General features: G+C 35.6%; 1 protein-coding gene across 2 annotated transcripts in view; it reads right to left on the reverse strand.

Annotated features, from left to right (window-relative positions):
• Positions 1-410: 410 nt before the first annotated feature.
• The window catches only part of virma (vir like m6A methyltransferase associated), a 161,687-nt gene continuing 141,746 nt past the window's right edge, over positions 411-20,351 (reverse strand). For both annotated transcript variants that reach the window (XM_039736377.1, XM_039736376.1), the window contains exons 18-24: positions 16,472-16,627; positions 12,606-12,766; positions 11,547-11,643; positions 6,384-6,550; positions 5,659-5,990; positions 1,285-1,431; positions 411-828 (exon numbers count right to left, since the gene is read on the reverse strand). In XM_039736377.1, coding sequence (XP_039592311.1) covers positions 650-828; positions 1,285-1,431; positions 5,659-5,990; positions 6,384-6,550; positions 11,547-11,643; positions 12,606-12,766; positions 16,472-16,627 — 1,239 coding nt within the window. In that variant the 3' untranslated portion in view covers positions 411-649. The remainder of the gene's footprint in view (positions 829-1,284; positions 1,432-5,658; positions 5,991-6,383; positions 6,551-11,546; positions 11,644-12,605; positions 12,767-16,471; positions 16,628-20,351) is intronic.

Raw genomic sequence — 20,351 nt, forward strand, 5'->3', positions numbered from 1 at the left:
GTTCCCGCAGGTTCAACCTTTTCAATGCTGAGGCAATAAAAGCGGCAAGAACAGTTAATCCAGAACTTCAGAACTCTCAAAAACCATTTGAGCAGCATTATTTCAATTAAATAATGGATCTCATACTTCAGGTCATCTGTGGGATGTGCACTAAGACGGAAGCCAGGATGAACTACAGGAAACGGAAAAAGACCACTGAACTATCTAGTTGAAGCAAAAAACTTAATATCGTTTATAAATTGTCTGGATGAGCAACTGGGACAGCTTAGCTATAAACTAACTAATTGAGCCTGAAGGTCTTCTCTCAGTTCTGGTGCTTTTTTGTATTTATTCAGATGTCAGTGAATTTTGGCTCAAAGTAAATATAAACTTGTATAATTCTTTATCATTTAATAAAAACCCAACCAGAGTTTACATTTTTCTTTTTTTATTGAAAATCTTACCTCTCATGAGGGGAAGAAAAAAAATGTCTTCAAACAAAAGAAACTATTTCTATTGTCCATGAACACACAAAGAAACTGGCATTGGTCCTTCAGTGTTTCAACTTCACAATGGCTGAATGCCAAATCCTCAGAGTGAAATATTTCTCGCATCCACAGAATACAGAGTTCTCCTTGCTGCTCAAGTCAAGAGTATGTAAGCCTCATGCTTAGCGGGTGAAGGATCGAACATGTCTTCCTCTGCTTCCACTACTGCCTGCTCCACTGAACTTGCCCCTAGAGCCTCCACCACTGCCACCACTTCCACTAATGCCACTACTGCTTAACCAGGAGGGTCCGGCCCCTCGACCTCGTGGAACACGGTCCCTGGGAGTCAGTCTGTAGGCGCCTGCAAAGACAAAAGTGTATTGCTGAGCAGAATGTCTCAAATCAGCATATATGTCATTACATTATGTAAAAGAAATGAAGCATACAATAAGTCATTAATATTAGATTATGCCATAACAGAAAAATATACATTTTAAATAAATACTACTTTTAGATTTTATAACAAAATGGCAAAATTGTTCTAACAAATGCTTTTACTTTAAAACATGAAATTACCACTCTAGTGCACAAAATATTTAAAGGTCATGAAAACCATTAAGCACTTTTTATGGGTTCAAAAGGATTTCATTTTAAGGCAGCCTAACCATCACAACTTTCCATAAGTATTTCAAAGATCTGGTTGAAATGGAACTTCAATTGCAATATTGTTTTACATTTATTGTCCGTTATCTACAGCTAAAGTGAAATAGCAGAAATCCTAAAATTACAAATACACAAAAAAAAGCAAAAAAACTACCTGCTGGGGCCTGTCTGGATGGGGGTGGCGCTCTGCTGAAGTTGCTTTGACCTCCTCTACCATCACTGTATGCCACTCTGTGAGCCACAGGAAGAGCTAGGGCACTCCAGCTAGAGCCACGACCAACTTCTCGTCGACTATAATTAACTGTAAGACAAGAGAAAGAAACACTTTACCAAATTGTTGTCTTCTCTTATTGTCCAAAACTAAATCAATATTATATATATATATATATATATATATATATATATATATATATATATATATATATATATATATATATACACACATATACATACACACACACACTGGTACCTTGGTATACGTCTGCTTTGGAATAAGTCCAACTTGGTATATGCCCTGTTTGGACACAAAAAGTTTTGCTTGGTATACGACCTTTGTTTGGAATACGACTCGCGTGCTAAAACACCGCGCGCTACCTTTGTTTACCTCTCTCGAGACAAAGTCACAACTGCCCACGAGCGTCAGTTGCTAGCATTCAGTGAACAACCCATGCTATAACTGTGAATTTTCACGTGATTTCGTGTTTTTTCGCGTAAATTTGAACTGATTGTTGAAAAATATGAAGGTGGCATGCGTATCCAGAACTTGGCTGCTGCATACCGTATGCCGAAAAAGACGGTATCTACAATTGTGAAAAACAAAGACGTTATTAAAAAGTAAAGTGAGGTTAAATTTTCATTTATTTCATCTAATTGCTTTTGCATTTATGTATTTTAGTATTAAGCAGTGTTTAAATTATTTTATACAACCCCATCAATGTATAATATGCCAATAACAATAGGATTTTTTTTCATGGGAACGGATTAATAATTTTCCCTTTATTTCTTATGGGAAAAATTTGTTTGGTATACGCCCTGTTTGGTATAAGTCCAAGGATCTGGAAAGGATTAAGGATGTATACTGAAGCAACACTGTGTATATATATATATATATATATACATATACACACACGCACACACACACACTAGGGGGCTTCGCTCGCCAACCCATGCCTGCGTTACGGTCGCGTATGTGGATTTCACTTTTAACCAAACAACAAATCTTTTAATTCTCGCAGATATGCCGCTTCATTAGGAAGAAACACTACTTTTCCCTGATGGCAACACAAATTAGACGATCTACAAGTCTCTGACTTAAAGTTTAAAGCTGAACAATATCTACATACTTCTGTCATATCACCTATGAACATATAGTCAATCTCATTTTGTTGTTCCGTTATTTCACAGAGTAATAATTTCCGTTTGTTAGCGCTAATGTGATCTTTACTATCACATGCTTCACTGTGGGGATTGTATTGGACAAGTGATGAGCAGTGCCTGATTGTCTCCACACACTGAGGATAGGCAAGACACATGACAGCCCGCATGGAGTTTGCTAAAAGACACCTGAAGGACTCTGAGATGGTGAGAAATAAGATCTGATGAGACCAAGATAGAACTTTTTGGCCTTAATTCTAAGCGTTATGTGTGGAGACAACCAGGCACTGCTCATCACTTGTCCAATACAGTCCCCACAGTGAAGCATGGCGGTGGCAGCATCATGCTGTGGAGGTGTTTTTCAGCTGCAGGGACAGGACGACTGGTTGCAATCGAGGGAAAGATGAATGTGGCCAAGTACAGGGATATCCTGGACAAAAACCTTCTCCAGAGTGCTAAGGACCTCAGACTGGGCTGAAGGTTTTCCTTCCAACAAGACAATGACCCTAAGCACACAGCTAAAATAACGAAGGAGTAGCTTCACAACAACTCTGTGACTGTTCTTGAATGGCCCAGCCAGAGCCCTGACTTAAACCCAATTGAGCATCTCTGGAGAGACCTAAAAATGGCTGTCCACCAACGTTTACCATCCAACCTGACAGAACTGGAGAGGATCTGCAAGGAGGAATGGCAGAGGATCCCTAAATCCAGGTGTGAAAAACTTGTTGCATCTTTCCCAAGAAGACTCATGGCTGTATTAGCTCAAAAGGGTGCTTCTACTAAATACTGAGCAAAGGGTCTGAATACTTAGGATCATGTGACATTTCAGTTTTTCTTTTTTTAATTAATTTGCAACAATTTCAAAAATTCTATTTTTTAGTCTGTCAATATGGGGTGCTGTGTGTACATTAATGAGGAAAAAAATTAATTTAAATGATTTTAGCAAATGGCTGCAATATAACAAAGAGTGAAAAATTGAAGGGGGTCTGAATACTTTCCGTACCCACTGTGTGTGTGTGTGTGTATATATATATATATATATATATATACATACATATATATATATATACATACATACATACACACACACAGGGTGGTCCAGATCTAATTATGCAATTTTCATTATGCTATAATTTATTAAGTTTATTATTCCGAGCCTGTATCCAACTGAATGGAGGACAAGTGGGACATTACATGGAAAATCAGTGAATTAATTCAATGTAAGTCCATTTTCGTTTACTACAGGATATTTCTTACAATTCTTTTGTCTTGCATTGTTTTCCTGCATTGCATTAAAAGTTGCATAATTAGATCTGGACCACCCTATATGTTGTGTATGAGGTATGTGGACCTGAGACATCACCTACAAGTAATACATGTTTTGAGCTTAAATGGCAAATATGATGGTAATGACATCATTGAAATCCTGTTCTACAGTATTTAAAATAAATTGCAACAAGTGAGACAAAGAATTGCACAATATGAAACTTCATTTCAGAATGCCTGTATATTGCAATTCTTACAATGCAGAAAAAAATAACTGCTCAAAAAGTTCTCAAACTGGCCATTACTGCTTGCTCATGCAAAAGAACTAGCACCAATAAAGTGTTTAGTTTCTGTGTGTTCATAAGTGACAGCGTGGTGAATCAATGTTTATTACAGCCTTTTAAAAGAAATACATAATTTTGGTACCTTCAATTTTTCAATACTTGCATTCATTAATATAACAAGTAAATCATACTTTAAATTGTTAATGTGTTCTCTTTCATGTTGAATACTTTACAAGTAGTCATGTGCCTCTTGCTGGCTAGTAAACAACTCTTGAACACACGGTTTACTAGGACAGTGTCTATTAATGCCTCTGTATATACACTATATATACTCTGGGTCTGTGTGTACATGTATATAATATAGGAAGACAGACATGCATATGTACATATTATTAATTGTCAACATTATTTCTAGCAACATATTATACTTATTTTCAGGTTATCTTAATATAATACAAGTCACATAAGACATTGCTTTAAGTGGTACAGGTCAAATCCTGAAATAACGAAATAAAACATTTTTCAGAATAACGAATACTTTTGTGTAGGCCCAGACAAATGTTCATAAAGCATCATGTTAAATGATTTTCTTTTTAACGAAATGTAAATCTCAGTATAACAAACATTGTTTGGGGCAAAAATGGCCACTGATGATAATAATGCAATGCAAAAAATACTTAATGCCGTGCCTATACCAAGCCTCAAGAACCCTGAAACAGGCTGTTTTAAAGAAAGCGACAGTCTGTTGATAAATTTCCAGTCTTGGGCAGCAGATGCAACATCATACACAGAGCCGAATGCGTACCTAGCGTCTGTGTGGGTAGTTGTGTTACATCCAATGTCTCGTTTTCATTCTGTGTTCAAATTTGCATTTCTAATGTCTCATTTTGATTCTGTATTTAAATCTTAATTTCTATTAAAAAAGTTAAATCTAACTTCTTTTTTAATACTGTATTTTAAAACCTTTTATTTCAAAAAGAAAAGCTGCACCTAAAGTATCATTGTCAAATCAATTTTTTTTTCCTGTTTAAGAAGCCTTGGTACTGTCAAGAATAGGTCACAGAGCTGGGCGAGAGACAGGCAGATGAGTCCAGGTTTCCAAGGAAAATACAAGTACTTTATTACTATGTAAGAAGGCAGGTACAGTGTCAAGACTTCATTCAAAATATATGAGGTGTTGTTATAGGAGCTGTTACTACTTCAGTACTCAAGCACACAAGATAGGAGCTGCAACATCTGCAATTGTCCTGCTTTAGCTCCCATCTTCAGAATAGAAGAACACCAGTTGCACAGAATCATCGCTGTGGCAGAACAGTTTAAGGCTTGGTGTTAAATATTATGCAGTAAACCTTATCCTGCAAATGACAACCAATTACTTTTCCCTTGGTATACTTTTTACCAGATGCAGCAGAGCAGCTTTGGAGCTGTCATTGTACCGCTGCCATTAGAAACTGCGAATCGCCGGTGACCCCCGTCACATTATATGTATTTTCCTCATATTATTTACAACGAAATTTCCGATATAATGAAATATTTTTATGGTCCCATGAGTTTCGTTGTAATGGGATTACACCTGTATAATGCAAAAAATCAAGTAAGTTTACCTTTGGGAAGAGGTGGAGTAAAGAACCTAGCTTGACTGTGAAAAATTCCTCGGCCGCCTCTGTTGCCAGAGAACACTCCCCGTGTAGAAACCTTCTGAGACCCTTTAGGAGTCCTTTTTGCTGGCAGCAAGCCAGTTGCTGGTCCAATGTCTTTGATTTCGGCAGCTACAAAATCATCAACATGCATTGATGGGGGTCTACTAGTGTTTTGTTTTCTTTGCCTAAAAATATCATGAGGTCTGCAGAGCTGTCCAAATCCTCCTCTTCCCCGTCCTCTTGGGATAGGAACAATGTGAGCTCGTTTGGCCGGTTCAATATATTCAGACTTTCCACTGTGGGGAAGCAGAACAGGTTTATTAAAAATCTGGGCGTCAAGTATTTACTGCTTCTATTGAAAAATAAGCATTTTTTAAAAAGATAAATCTACATTACACATGATCAAAGTAAATGTTCACCAATGATTCTTTTTCTCGGTAAACAATCAAAACAGAAAACATTGTGAATGAAGACTTTATAAATAAAATGTATTATTATTATTATTAGTAGTAGTAGTAGCAGTAGCAGTATGAATATTATTAAAATGAAAGGTTACTATATCCTCAATTCCTAAATAACCATATTTTATAAAATACTACTCTTTAAACCACATTTTAAGTACCATGAAAGTATAAAAGAACATTATTAACAACTGATGGATAAATGGAAAAACATATTTGGATATATACCTTGATGTTATATAGGTTTCATGCTTGTGTTTTCCAAGCTTAAAGCCTTTGGGTGCCTTTGCACGTCCAGGAGATGTGGGTTCAGACAAAAATGATCTTTCCAGTTCTGCTTTCAGGTCAAAATCACTACAGCATTTCTCAGAGAGTTCAACCAAGTCAACTTTAACCTAAAAAAATTATTATGTTGATAAATAGTCAATTAAGCAGCTGCTAGATTTACCACAGAATAAATTATCACAAATACATCATTTTTTACACTATTCTAATTGGCCTCTGCATGTACCTCTAAAAAATGTGTTCATTTACAGGAGCATTTAATAAATTGCATTGAAAAACACTTTCAACAATTTTTGCTAATGGTATAATTTGAAGGCTAACTTGTGTAAGATGCGTTTCAATAACAGTTTTTTATTGGAAACAAGTTTTGTAAAAGTTCTCCATTCTTTATCTATAGTAAACAGCACAGGTGAATAATATCAACAACTCTAAAATGTACTGACTACAGCTAAACAATTGAATTGTGATTTTTCTGACAGATACTGTGATCGTGGTTTGATTTGTGATATAATTTGTTAATGTCAGTCTTCTGTTCTATATTTACTGTATAATAGATTTAAAACATGATTAAGCATTACCACATGAGATAACATAAAAATATTAACTTTTATATTCGAATACAAGGATGACTTTTTAATTACATTTTTAACTGGTATAGAACAATCAAACAGAGAAATTATCATAATTATTATCAGGAGTAGCATCTAAATATTTCACAATTTGTAATCAATAAAACATTATTTACTGATATCTACCATTTAGCTTATACATTTACAAACAGAATAATTATCAAAAAAGTGAGCACTAAATATAAATGTTACACAAAATATCTACATATTGCATATTCAAATAAAACATTTATATGCAAATAACCAGAATTTAATTTTTTAACGACCCCAATAAAGGCTGCCATTAAAGGTTATAGCACTATAACAATAACATTTTAAAATGACTGCAAACAGAAAGCTTACATAACACTTATCAACGCTCACGTGTGGCCTTTGCAGATTTTTTGTCAAAAAAAACCAGCGTGTCAATCTTTGCTGGTTTCAGACATAAGAGCTGACATGTGAGCACACTGTAATTAAAAGTAGCTCTGATGGCCAACTTGTGGCAGGTATGCACTGGATTTTGCAAGCCAGTTTGCTCAGCATCAGAAAGTTAACATTGTTAACTAGGGCTGTCAAATTAGCTGAAAAATAAGGTTTGTATATTCAAATTAAAAATAAGTAAATATATGAATATATTTAAACTTAGATTAACCATGCTGGACATTACATGTATGTTCGTACTTGTTTTTTTATACTTTACTATTATGGTAATGACCACAGTGGCAGCCAGAGCAAGAACAAACACTAACATAAAAAAAAAATCTTGGCAGTACTCAAGCAACTGTTAAAAAGTCATCGAAATCCCAAATAGCTGCACCCTAGAAAAGGGCAGCATCAGCACCACCATCTTATTTTCAGTCTACTACTGATGGCTAAATGCCTAAGTTTAAAACACACAGCCTGTTTAGCATTAAAGCACAATCATATCCCTCACTCCAGACACTCTCTTCCTACAGACATGTCCTGTGCTTAACAAAACGCGATTTCCCCTGGGCTCCACTACAGACCTGCTTCTCATTCCTCACAGCTGTGCATATAGCAGCAAGACACAACACAATTTGTTTGTAGGGCAGGACACCAGCAGCAAGACTGTAATAAAGGTGGTCTGAATACTTCCAATTTAATGTCATTGTTCTAGGCACTGTGCGTCAAACTAGTAGCAAGATGAGACCCTCTGTCTCAGATTTGGATTTGAATTATTAATAAGTGCAGTTAGGTAGTCTTGATTTAAATACTCTGGTTTTCAGTCATAGTTCTCTTATGCATCGACACTGTTTTTTTTCATCATAGTGTTTTAGCTCTGGTAAAAGGCTCTTTTCAAATTATTTTCCTACTATGATTACAGTTAACAAAAACAATGCTTACAAAAGGATTCCTTCTATTTCTCTTCTATTTTATTTTCAGTCTTTTCCAAACAAGTTTTTGTTTTTATTCCCAAAAGAAACCTGTACCTCATGTTTAAATACTTTAAGCATCATAGTAGCTGCCAAAAGATCACCCTGGGCAGTCAGTTTGTGGAAAACAAATGTGGTCGGAGTCTGTTCTCCTGAGCTGTTGGGGAGCTTCTAATTCACGTTACTGGCATATTAATTACATGATTTTGCAAGACATATTACATTATTGTGCATATACTGTATATGGTTTACTTGATGTGGCTAGGACTACCATGACATGACTTTTCTTCCACAACTGTGGTAAGTAATCAGGAGATAAAAACCTATATTAAATATATACATTTAACTTTACTCATGTTAATTAGTACTGGTGTTCTAAAACTGGGTGACATGATGGTAGAGTCATGTGTATTCTTTTCTCATTTCACCAAATGCAAAGGTTTAATTCCTAGTGTGGTCTCCATCTGTGTGTGGATTAAGTGGCATGGTTTAGTGTGTTGAAATGTTCACTGTGTGTCCTGAGTTGATATCTGCTATCTAAGGTGCAGATAAAGGATCTTCTGTCTCACAATACAAAATTAAACTAAAAATGAGAAATCAAAATGGAGGGACATTTAGAATGCAGCACAATTTTATCATATTGAAGAAATCCACTAATTTCACTAAAGTTAAAATTCTGTATCATTGATACAAAGTACAGAAAGGGTTGTGTACTCGGTATGTGTTTTTATTTTGAATTAGATCTTTTACAATAACCTGCTGGACAGACTAACTGGTGACACTAAATTCTTTCTACTTCAGTTACCATGGGAGTGTGCGTTAATGTGCAATATAGCAAACTACAGCTCTGTCTAAGGGTATATCCTGCTTTGCACCAATGCTGCCAGGATATGCTTTAATGCCCTACATGTTTTATCTGAATAATATTACTTCAAAAGCATTACATTATATATAAAGATAGACCATAAAGGGAATTAGTGCACTATTTTTGATTTGGCACTGTAAACGACTTGAACAAAGGGCCAAACTTACATCGTGTGGTATGTTTACTACAAACAATTCAGTGTCTTACCTACTTGATGCACGTTAACAATAGACACTATAATACAACTCTAAACTGCACTATTGTTTCAGACTAATTTCAATCAAATAACTAAATTAATTTTTGTTACGTGCTTTTAATTAAGTAACAAAACACTGTGACAAGCTATCAAGTAAAATGCAAATACATCCATCGATCTTTCAAAATATACACTTTACTAATTACATAATGAGTACACAATGACACAGATTTGTTTAATAAAGCAAGTAAACAAAGCAGTCTGAAAATGATTAAATGTTAATGAAGCCCAGCAGTATCTGTCCATTAGTTAACTTCTAAACTGTGGCTGTGAAGTAAATTAAAGCCATCCACTTTCAAACTAATTTATTCAGTTCAGGGTCATGAAGAGCCAGTGCTTGTTCCAGCAGCACTAGACCCAAGACAGACATTAATACTCGATGCTGGGGCATCCACCACAAGGCACACTTAAGCACACACATCCACACTGTAATCAACAATTACCTGGTGTAACATCCTTTGATCTTGAATGTTTCTCATTTTATTTTAGTTTATTTTTTTAGCCTAACATTCATGGCTTGGGCTGAAAACCGCACAAAAACATGGGGAAGGTGTTTGAATCCTACAAAGGAAGTGCCAAGGCACTAAATTGAATTTAGGACTGTATTGCTTTGAGAGAGCACGACCAACTGCTGCTCCACTGGCATTTGCAATCTGCACCAAAACATTTCCTACATTTATATACAGTGTTATATTTTCAAGGATTTTAACTTTAATTTCTTATTAATTACTTTTTTCTTTTTAAGTTTCATGTTTTTTGGTGATGTGGAAAATCTGTAATTTGTATTTTTTCTGCAGAGAGTCCTACTACATTGAAAGTTTATTAATTTAAATTACAAATCAACTAATCTTAATAAAGATTGTAATGGGGAAGTGAACCAGGCTTGGTGGGGTCACCAGAGTATCCCAGGAAACAATTGCTTACTTACACACATAACCCTATTCACTTTGTTAATTTAGATACTGCAATTAACCCAATTTGTGTTATTTTTGGGATGTGGTGAGGAAATTAGAACTTGTAGACAACTCAGTTAAACAAGGAAGAACACGCACATTCCCTATAAATGGAATGGGTGGAGTGAGGGCAAGATTTCAGGTTTAAACCCTTCTAAAATTATATTTTACGATACTTCCAACTAAGTGATTATGGAATTATGATTCATGTATTTTCTCATTGATCTCAAATTAATTCTGGACTATGTCCCTGATGCCAGAATAACATATCGCACAACTTAATTAGTAAGCAATATGAGAGTCTGATTTTTCAGTGTTCTGGCAGGGAAATATCTGTGCCTTACATGAGACAGAAGAAATTAGTGGGTCTGATTCTTGGCGGGACGGACTGTGCTCAATAAAAACATGTAAATTAAATGACAGAGAACTGAATTAGACAAGATGGTTTTGGGGTTTAAAAAAAATTGTAAAGTCTGGAAAAATACAGCATCAAAGCAACCTGTAATGTATTTTCCAGGAAAAGTTAAGGGGCAACCCTAGTTTATTGTGTCTGAAACCTAATAGCAAATGAAATCCGACTGATTTAGCATTGCCCTGTTAATCAAATGACTTACTCATTGCTAATGTTTGCATTAACAGACTAATTACAGGCAGAACAAAAATAAAACTTTAATTTTGTTGAAATCTTTCTCTGAATACATCCGTGCAAAACAAAACTGTCCCAATTATAACAATGATTCATTATCAATCTTTTTTAATACACACAAAGATCACTGAGCATTTGGTCAGGATAGTTCACCAAGTGAAACCACAGCATGTATTGCACCTTGCCTGTCTGTTATAGTGCTGTAAAGTCAACATAATCAGCACCTTAAGGTCTTTCAGTATTTGAAACATTCAATTACTTTTATGAAATGCAACCTCAGCATACAGTCTGTAACAATTAAGCTAGGAATATCAGTAGTAAACACCTATGAGAATGAATATCAGAAAGTCACAGGATATCTTTTTTTATACTTCCACTTACCACATCCAGATCTGTATCAATCTCCTCAGTCTGAAATGGTGAAAACCAAAGCGCTTTAATTTGGTCATCAAAGACATCTGACAAAACATACACTGTCCTGAAAGTGAAAAAGAAACATACATTAACAGAGAAACTGTGTAACAGTGCCAGATATGACACCTATTCCAAGCACTCTGCATCATCTGCTGCTATTACTCTACTACATTCAGAGACAAAAATAATTCGTCCTTAGGGTGACATTATGTGAATCTTACAGTATTTTCTGTGCTGAATCAAAATACATCTTTAGAATTTCTGCATGCACCAGGTCAGGTTTTTTGAGTAAATCCTGTTTGTGTTTTATCCGTTGCTTTAATCAAGTTTTTCATTAGTCCAGTTTGATACGCAGAGAGGGAAAGTAAACTTTCTCAGGGTCAATAAGACAAGTGGACCATTTACCACACTTTTCTCTCTTGGAACAAAGTTAGACACAGTTTGGCCACTTTTTCTAAATATGTGCCTACTGCCCCACATAAAAAACAATATTATTTGCTGTAACCAAGCTGCAAACCAAGCAAAGGCACAATCACCTTTACATCTCCAGTGATACTGCATTTACATTTTTGATACTGAATGTTTTCTATGAGTAACTTCATACTCTCACACAACTCTTTCATGTTAGAAGGATGTGCTATAGGCACAGAAGCAAATTTACTTCCATTATGGAGGAGGACAGCTTTCAAGCTCCTTTTTGAGGAGTCAACAAACATTGCTTATCCACACTATACTCATGGCCAGAAGTCTCTAAAACTGAAATAATTTTTTAACGCAACAGAGAACAACATTTGAGAAAATACATATTAATATTTCCATCCTGTATTGACACGAAATGATCAAAATAAGAAGGTGTTGTCACAAGAAAACTAATCTTGAAATAAAAAAAAATATATACTTCATATTTAATTCAGCATTATAAAGTCCCATCAGGGTGCTTGGGTCAAATTTGCTGACAACCAGTGTTATATAACAAAATAAGATATACCTAGATCTTAATTAAAAGATAAATAATCTCTGCTTTACCTGTTATTGAACTGGGATTGGATGCTTTCTGCTACTGGTAGCAAAGGTTCTACATCCACTTCATTCGAAGCAGTTTTGTCACTACAGCCTTCCAGGATTTGACGCAGACCAGTTGTATTCTCCAGTAATGACTCTAAGCGTTCATCATCTTTGGAGTGTTCCTAGAGGAAACAAAGTTCTTTTGTAGTGTAACACTTCTCTTGTGAGCAAAGTATCTGCCTCTAAAATAACTGTATGATAGAAAATAATCTCCAGCTAAATATCAGAGATTGTGGAAAGGTTGCTCTAAAAAGTATGCATTCTCATAATGCATGCAGAAATGTGTATTGTAAACATTTTGTGGTGCTGCATCCAAAAAAATGAAACATTTTAATTATGCCTAGGGTATTACATAATTCAAGAAATATGCTGTAAAGTATAGTTGATCTCTTTTTCTGTAGTGGAAAACACTGAAAGTTGCTAAATAAAATGAACAGTCTTTCATGGCATGCTTGTTATCTGGCATTAAATGGAATATAAAAGTATAAAAGCATTCTCTGCAGACTGGATAATCTTCGCCTACCGAATGTGCAAAGATAGGCATCATTTTTTTTGCACACGGTTAAGGCTGGGATGAGCTCAGGCTGGAGAGTACTTCTTGGAGATTGTAACTTAGATATGTATATGTGATTTCTGCTGCTGTGGCATTAACTCCTAAAATAACAACACTTGACTTTTACAGTCTGAGCAGGTGTGACCTCATCTTACTCCCTGATGCAAGCCTGTTAGTGACAGTAACAGCTCTCTACTATCCAAGCTTTTAGTTATTATGTGTGTTTGGTGGGGTTGTTGTTTTTTATTGTAATGTATATGTTTTGCTTCTTATTTCTTTGAACTTCTTTAAAATTTAAATTTTCCCTTGGATACAAGTATAGTCTATCTTCATTGCATCATACAATGCATAAAGAGGATATAAGGCACTTACATGACTTATAATCATTACAATCCGATTATCTTCTCTGTGGAAACATCTGTGTTCTTAGTACAATTTCACACTGGTAAACAAGGGGAAGGCAGTGGAATGGTGGATGAAGGGCAATACAGCTCACCCTATAATGCAGGTGTTGTAATGTACTGCTTTAAACTACAACACTGTCTCTGAATCATTTTGTTCATTTGGCAATTTATGTAAGTTGTATGAGTAGCAATATGACCACTCTTCAAAAGAAACACAAATTCGGTCATCACCTCTGATACTGAACACTGGAGCTCTACAAGGCTGATATCTAAGCCCAAAGCTGTAGTCACTATTAAATCCTGACTGCAAAGCCAGATATGACACTAATCACATGATTATATTTTATGACGACACCACAATCATTATAAGGAAAAGTATGAGACTGCATATCATTAGGAAATTAACAGTCTGGCTGACTGGATGTCAAATTACCAAACTAACCTTGAATTAAAACAAAAGTAAAGAAATTCCAGACTTCAGGAGGGTGGGAGGTGAAGCGCTTACCAGTCTGCATTGATGGGGCAGTGGTGGAGATAGTAGGCAATTTCAAATTTATCAGTCTTCACATATCAGAGAAATTAAAGTGGTCTCAAAACACCACGGCCATCATCAAAACAGCAGAGCAGCATTTTCACTTCCTCAGATGCTTGAGGATGTGTGGTATGCAGAAACAAGTAGTGCTGAGCTTCTATTACAGCACTATATAGAGTGTTCTTAGGGGAAGGATCACAGTCTGTTATGGGAACATCACAGCCCAGTAAAAGGTGTCAGTACAAAAGGTGACGAAGCAGGCACAGCGTATCACTGGCTCTTTTCTTACCAAAACTGAATCCATATATACCAAACGTTGGAGAAATAAGATTGAAGTAGTCCCCTGTGACTTTGTTTTCTAAACAGAGGTGTGGCTGTAGGTACAGTATGCTCGTACCTCTTGCTTCAAGAAGTTTTTACCCCTCAGCAGTTTTCTCTTCTCAATAATTTGCGACACTTAGAATAAGTAAACAATACATTATACACATAATAAACCTCTAGCAAAATATTATCAAGTCATGTATGTGTATTTCTTTTATTGTATACTGTACAGGTGACTTGTACTGTGTTTCATAACTAACACCTCACTAAACTGACCAGGTAAGATTTCCTATGCTCACTTGAACAAAAATCAAATAAAGAAACCTGGATCTTCATTTTGTACTTTGTGTACATCTGACTGCAAACAATAAGCTTCCAAGCTCATGCAACACACATGCCTCATGATGAGCTATATCAGTAAACTGCATGAACACAGTTTTCATCCACTATCATTCTTTTCTTTCTACTTTCACCAACATTATACTTTTGCTTTGGAGATTACTGAGCATAAAATTTGTAAATATACACTACACAAAACTATCCTTGTAGTAAATCCAATGTTCACTTTTTTAAGACAAATGTGCATAAGTGATGACCGAGAAAAATTTACCTTCAAAACAACTATCTATTAAAGTCAAGGAAAGAGTTTGTACAGGACATGAACTGCAGACCCAGGGGTTCCAGGGGCTACTTTTTACCTGTCTGTGTCCTTACCTTATATTACAGAACTTACGGAGAAAGATTTTAAACACCTGAAAATTATGGCATGGCGTATAACCAAACATGAGCATAGAGGTGTATTTGTGCTGTAATAAATGCAATTGTTATGGCAGGGTTGGGAACATGAAGGAAGAGAACTTACTGATTAATACCAAAAAGGAATGAGATTTAAGGATAATAAAGTATTAAAAGGGTTGTACCATTTAGTACAGTATATGTCATACCTACATTACTGATGAATACAAATCCATACTACAGTGTTTTTGTTTCTAACCTTGTATTGATTTTATCACTCAGAAAATAGTCCTTACATGTGTCATTTTTCATTTACACACACAAGCTAATATACTGCTTCCATTTTAAATTTTGTGGATAAAATGTACCTCATATTTCCAGTAAAAAAAAAAAAACAACTTTTAGGGTAATGCCTTTAAAATGCAGCATGAATCATTTAAGTTTTCATAAATTAACAATTTAAGAACGACTGGAACACAAACAAAAGCAGTCATTGTACAAACTCCTGTCTAGGTATTTTAGTGTATGACCAACTAAACTGACCTTGCATGCAAAATAAATAAATATACACAGGATTTATTCACTAAATCCACTGAAAATATAATTGGTATTAACTATGTTTAATTATTGGTGTCAGTGTGGTTAAGAGTGTGAATGTACCCAGTATATTTCATTCAGTGCTATTCCTTGCATTTGACCACGTAATACTGGGATTGAGGGGAGAGAAGAGTGTAAGCACAGAAGGTAGATTAATATATTATATTTGTAGGTCCTGATAAAGTCCAGCTGTTTATCTCTAAATTCAATGACATTCATCTATTCTTCTTGTAACTCTCTGTGTCATGCTAAAAGACAAAAAAGGAAATCTGTGTTTTAACAATGAGAGCGAAAGTGTATGATGTGGCTTTATTAGTGTTTTTAAATAATATAAATAAAGGCAAAACCTTAATATCTTATATGTTATCTTCCTTTTCAGTTTTCCACTCAAATTACTACTGGTGTGATCATAAGAGTTTGAAAAACTCTGAGAAAGACCAAGATTGTTGGTCATAAAGGGTATAAATTACACAATGTTTAGTGTTCTTATGTTTAATGATGCTTTTGCTAGAGAACTATACTATTAAAATAGTGATGTTCTAGTATGTACTTTATTTAATATATAGAAAAGGACTTATTTTTAAAACATATAAAAAATGCTAATAACAGATTTATACAACTTTACTCTTTCGCAGTAGATGCACAAGAAGAGGTGTACAAATGTAAAGAACTTTTCCAGTATTACCATTACTTGTTTTTCTAACTCAAGAAGTAGGTGTTCTGGGTCATTAAGTTTCCATTGCAGAAGCTGTTTTATCTCCATTGGGCTGAGAGCTAACAAGCGTGTTGGACCATTTCCATCAGCATCCATGGTGGTAGTTACTTCATTTGCACAACAACCCTTTTAGAAGAAAAATCAACACATAAGATATTTATTCCACAGAAAGGTGTAAAGTCTAGTAAATTGTCTTTAAACTAAAAACAGTGAAGAACTTGAAGTATTTTAGTTAACAAAACAATAAATTCTGAAGATGATCTGAAACAAAGTGAAAGATCAAAGAATTGAGACATATGGACATTAATCATTCTAAGCTGGTGTTTGTTAGTGTACCTGCGAATAGGCTAAATGTACACAGTAGTGCTGACATACGTCCGGTGAAATCTCAGCCAGCTCAGTCACTTCGTTTGTCCATACTGCAGTTGTGATTTTTGTTTAGTGGCAAGTATGTCCGAGAAAAAAAAGATTATGTTTCAGCGTACAGATAGCTCTACAGCTGAACATTTTTGTGTACCTTTATGTCGAGCTTCCAGTAATTACAACAAGATACCTGGTTTTCATACATTTCCCTCTGATGCAGAAACCCAATCTAAATGGATTTCCGCCATCCGGGGAGAGAGTTTTACAGTTAGTCCCCATAACCGTGTTTGTAGCTGGCATTTTAATAATAATAAAAAAAAAAAAGAGGATTTTCGTGAGCCAGGGTCTGACAGGTCCCTGTGTTGTTTGAGAGGAATAATTTCTCCATTCCTCTTTCAAGACCAGGGATTTTGGAGAGGAGAAAGTAACTAATGGAGGATGACACACCCGGCAAAGAGGAGGGGTCCAGCAGTTGCCAACCTAGCACTAGATGAAAACATGTCTCTCAGAGAGGAGATTCTCCAGCTGAGGAAACAAATTGAGACCCTTACAATGAAGCAGTGGTTTAGCATTGATCATTTTGTTGCCTCAGACATTATTTATTTTTACAAGGCAAGATGCCCAGCAGAGTCATGTTTTTATGTATTGTAGCATCAGCACCAAGCACTGCAATGGCTGGATTCTCTGCTCTTTATATGGCTCTTTGAGGTGGTTCGCTATCCTTAAAAGGACTGCTTGGTTCTGGCCGCCCTAGTTGGAAAAAGTGCGACCGTGCCCTTACAGTTTTTATAGGCACTCCTGCTATTGATGATGTAATGCCAACTCATTCTTTTGAGTCATTCCTGGCTAATATAACTTGTCCAGCACCATTGCAGTATTACACTTACATATATATGCACCTGTCCCTGAATAAAGTTTAATGACTAATTATTGAAACTCTGCTTTTCTAAAGAAACCTAATGTAATTATATATTTGTCCTATGTAAGTTCATAGTAGACACGTTTTAAAATTGTCTGGATCTTACCTTCGTAATTGCGAATGTAGCTTGAAATATATAGTTTGAAGCCCTTATTTTTTTAAGTTCATGATATTTCACACAACATTTGAATAATGTGACTTGCGTCGTTTACTGCAATTCTGGGCACATCTTCAAGCAATCAGGTGACAAATGCCATTGCATATTCCATTTTGATATCAGCGCCAGAAGTGTAGCAGCTGGCTGACGCAGAATCCGGAAAAGAGTGTGCACATAGCCTACTGATTAGTATGCTCTTGTTGACTTCAGATAGATACTTTAACACTAAAAGCACCACATCTCACATCAATTGGTGTGTGTTTTTAAATCTTTAATTATCTCAATAGTGTGAAGGACTTGCTTATATTTTTCCTTGACTATCTGTAAATTTCTGCAGTTCAATTTACCTACATAATCTGTGAAATATGTATATAATGCTGTAATGCTATAAACTACTTACTGCACAAAGAAAAATATTTTGACTTAATATAAAATTTTGATTAAATATTCAAGTGGTTTGATGCTGAATCAGAGAAAGTCGCTCATGTCATAGCATCCTTTAGGTCATTCTTGTTCCTGGAAGCAGTGCAAAATGGAGAATGCACACACAATAAAACAAAAAGAAAACTGTGTAAAATGTCACCAAGAGAATAAGTTTCTAGTTCATGTATTATTTTGTGTTTCCAGATAATTGAAATGTGTTGTTTTGCTTTTACTAATAAATACTAATGTAGTTTTTCATTTTATGCCAGCCCTGTGGCTGTTTACTCTGGGGTTTCTTTAGTTAAAAACATATGCTAACAATTCAAGTAAAAATACAGTAATCCCTCGCTATATCGCGCTTCGACTTTCGCGGCTTCACTCTATCGCAGATTTTATATGAAAGCATAATTAAATATATAACGCGTATTTTCCGCTGCTTCGCGGGTTCTGCGGACAATGTGTCTTTTTACTTCCTGTACATGCTTCCTCAGTTGGTTTGCCCAGTTGATTTCATACAAGGGACGCTATTGGCAGATGACTGAGAAGCTAACCAATCAGAGCACGCAGTTAAGTTCCTGCGTGCTGAATGCAGTGTTAACCAGGAAGTCTCGTCTCGCTCATTCAGCATCAACGTGTTTCGCTGTGTAAAGAGTTGTACTCTTTTGTGTTTATCTTTGTGCATAGTCAAGCCCTTCATTATGGCTCCAAAATGATCTGCTACTGCTTCAGGGCCGTGCCCAAGCAAAACGGAAGATGTTAACGATTGCGAAAAGGTAAACGTTTTGGATTTGTTGAAGGCTACGATTCTTTTTATTTAAAAAGTAGGAAAGGAATATAAGATCTACGGCCGCAGTGTCCTTTTAGCCAGGGTGCAAAGCGAGTTGTAAGTGGATGTAATAAGGCTGTAGTCTGGATGGAATCTGCTTTAGGGATTTGGATTGAAGACTGCCAGAAGAACAACGGCAGTGCTACACAATTGCCTGAAGTGGCTCCTTTGGAAGAGGTGTAACGCTCTCCTTTGTTTTCCAGTAAAATTAAACTCATTGTTATCGGACAAGTCATCGTGTCATTGTTGGTGAGTAACCATAATTAATTTTCTACTTACAGTACTTAGTACATGTACGTACGTTTAGTGTCACTGTACACACATTTACTGTATACTATTTTTCTTGCATTGTACGTATTTATTGCTGGTGGTCTGTCTATCGTAATGGCTGTAACATATGTGATATCGGAGACACTCAATATCTTTAAAATAATATTTAGGTTTTACTGTATATAAACAGTGTGTTTATATACATAATTTCAATGAATCTTACCTAATATCTAAGAGAATACAAAGGGATTATGCTGTATAACTCTGCGGGGAATATTTATAAACAGTGTGGGAGTTTATAAGGGCTTAAAATATATAAAAATAACCATACAAACATATAGTTTCTACTTCGCGGATTTTCACCTATCGCGGGGGGGTCTGGAACGCAACCCCGCGATCGAGGAGGGATTACTGTAAATGCCAATAATATAGTGTGTATGCCAAAAATGCTGTACTTTTTACATTCACTCATGCATTATTAGCATATTAGTGGCTTTATGGGGTAGGGCAGGAGGGATGCCATTTTAGGATGCCAAGCTGATGGGCCATTAGTAAGAACAAAAGGATTCAGAAGCCATACATGGAACACATATTGCTGCTTGGAAACTGTGAACTGGGTAACATTTACTTGACTATAAGCTGTTACAGGAGTATAAAAATATATTCCTTTCAGTATACAAATTACTTTTAAAATCAAAACCTCTGTATCTTGTCATGCCTTTTGGCATACTAAACACCTATTGGGTCTGGATCAAATTCTGCATGGGAACTACTCCTTTGCAGACAGAAGTGTCTGTAGATTTACTGTGTAGTAAATCTGAGGAAGAAAATTCAGATTTTGTTTTACTTAAAGGACAATATGAAAAACCTAAAAACTGCATTTTATTGCATT

This window comes from Polypterus senegalus, chromosome 15 (assembly GCF_016835505.1).
Source record: "Polypterus senegalus isolate Bchr_013 chromosome 15, ASM1683550v1, whole genome shotgun sequence".
NCBI classification, from domain to species: Eukaryota; Metazoa; Chordata; class Cladistia; order Polypteriformes; family Polypteridae; genus Polypterus; species Polypterus senegalus.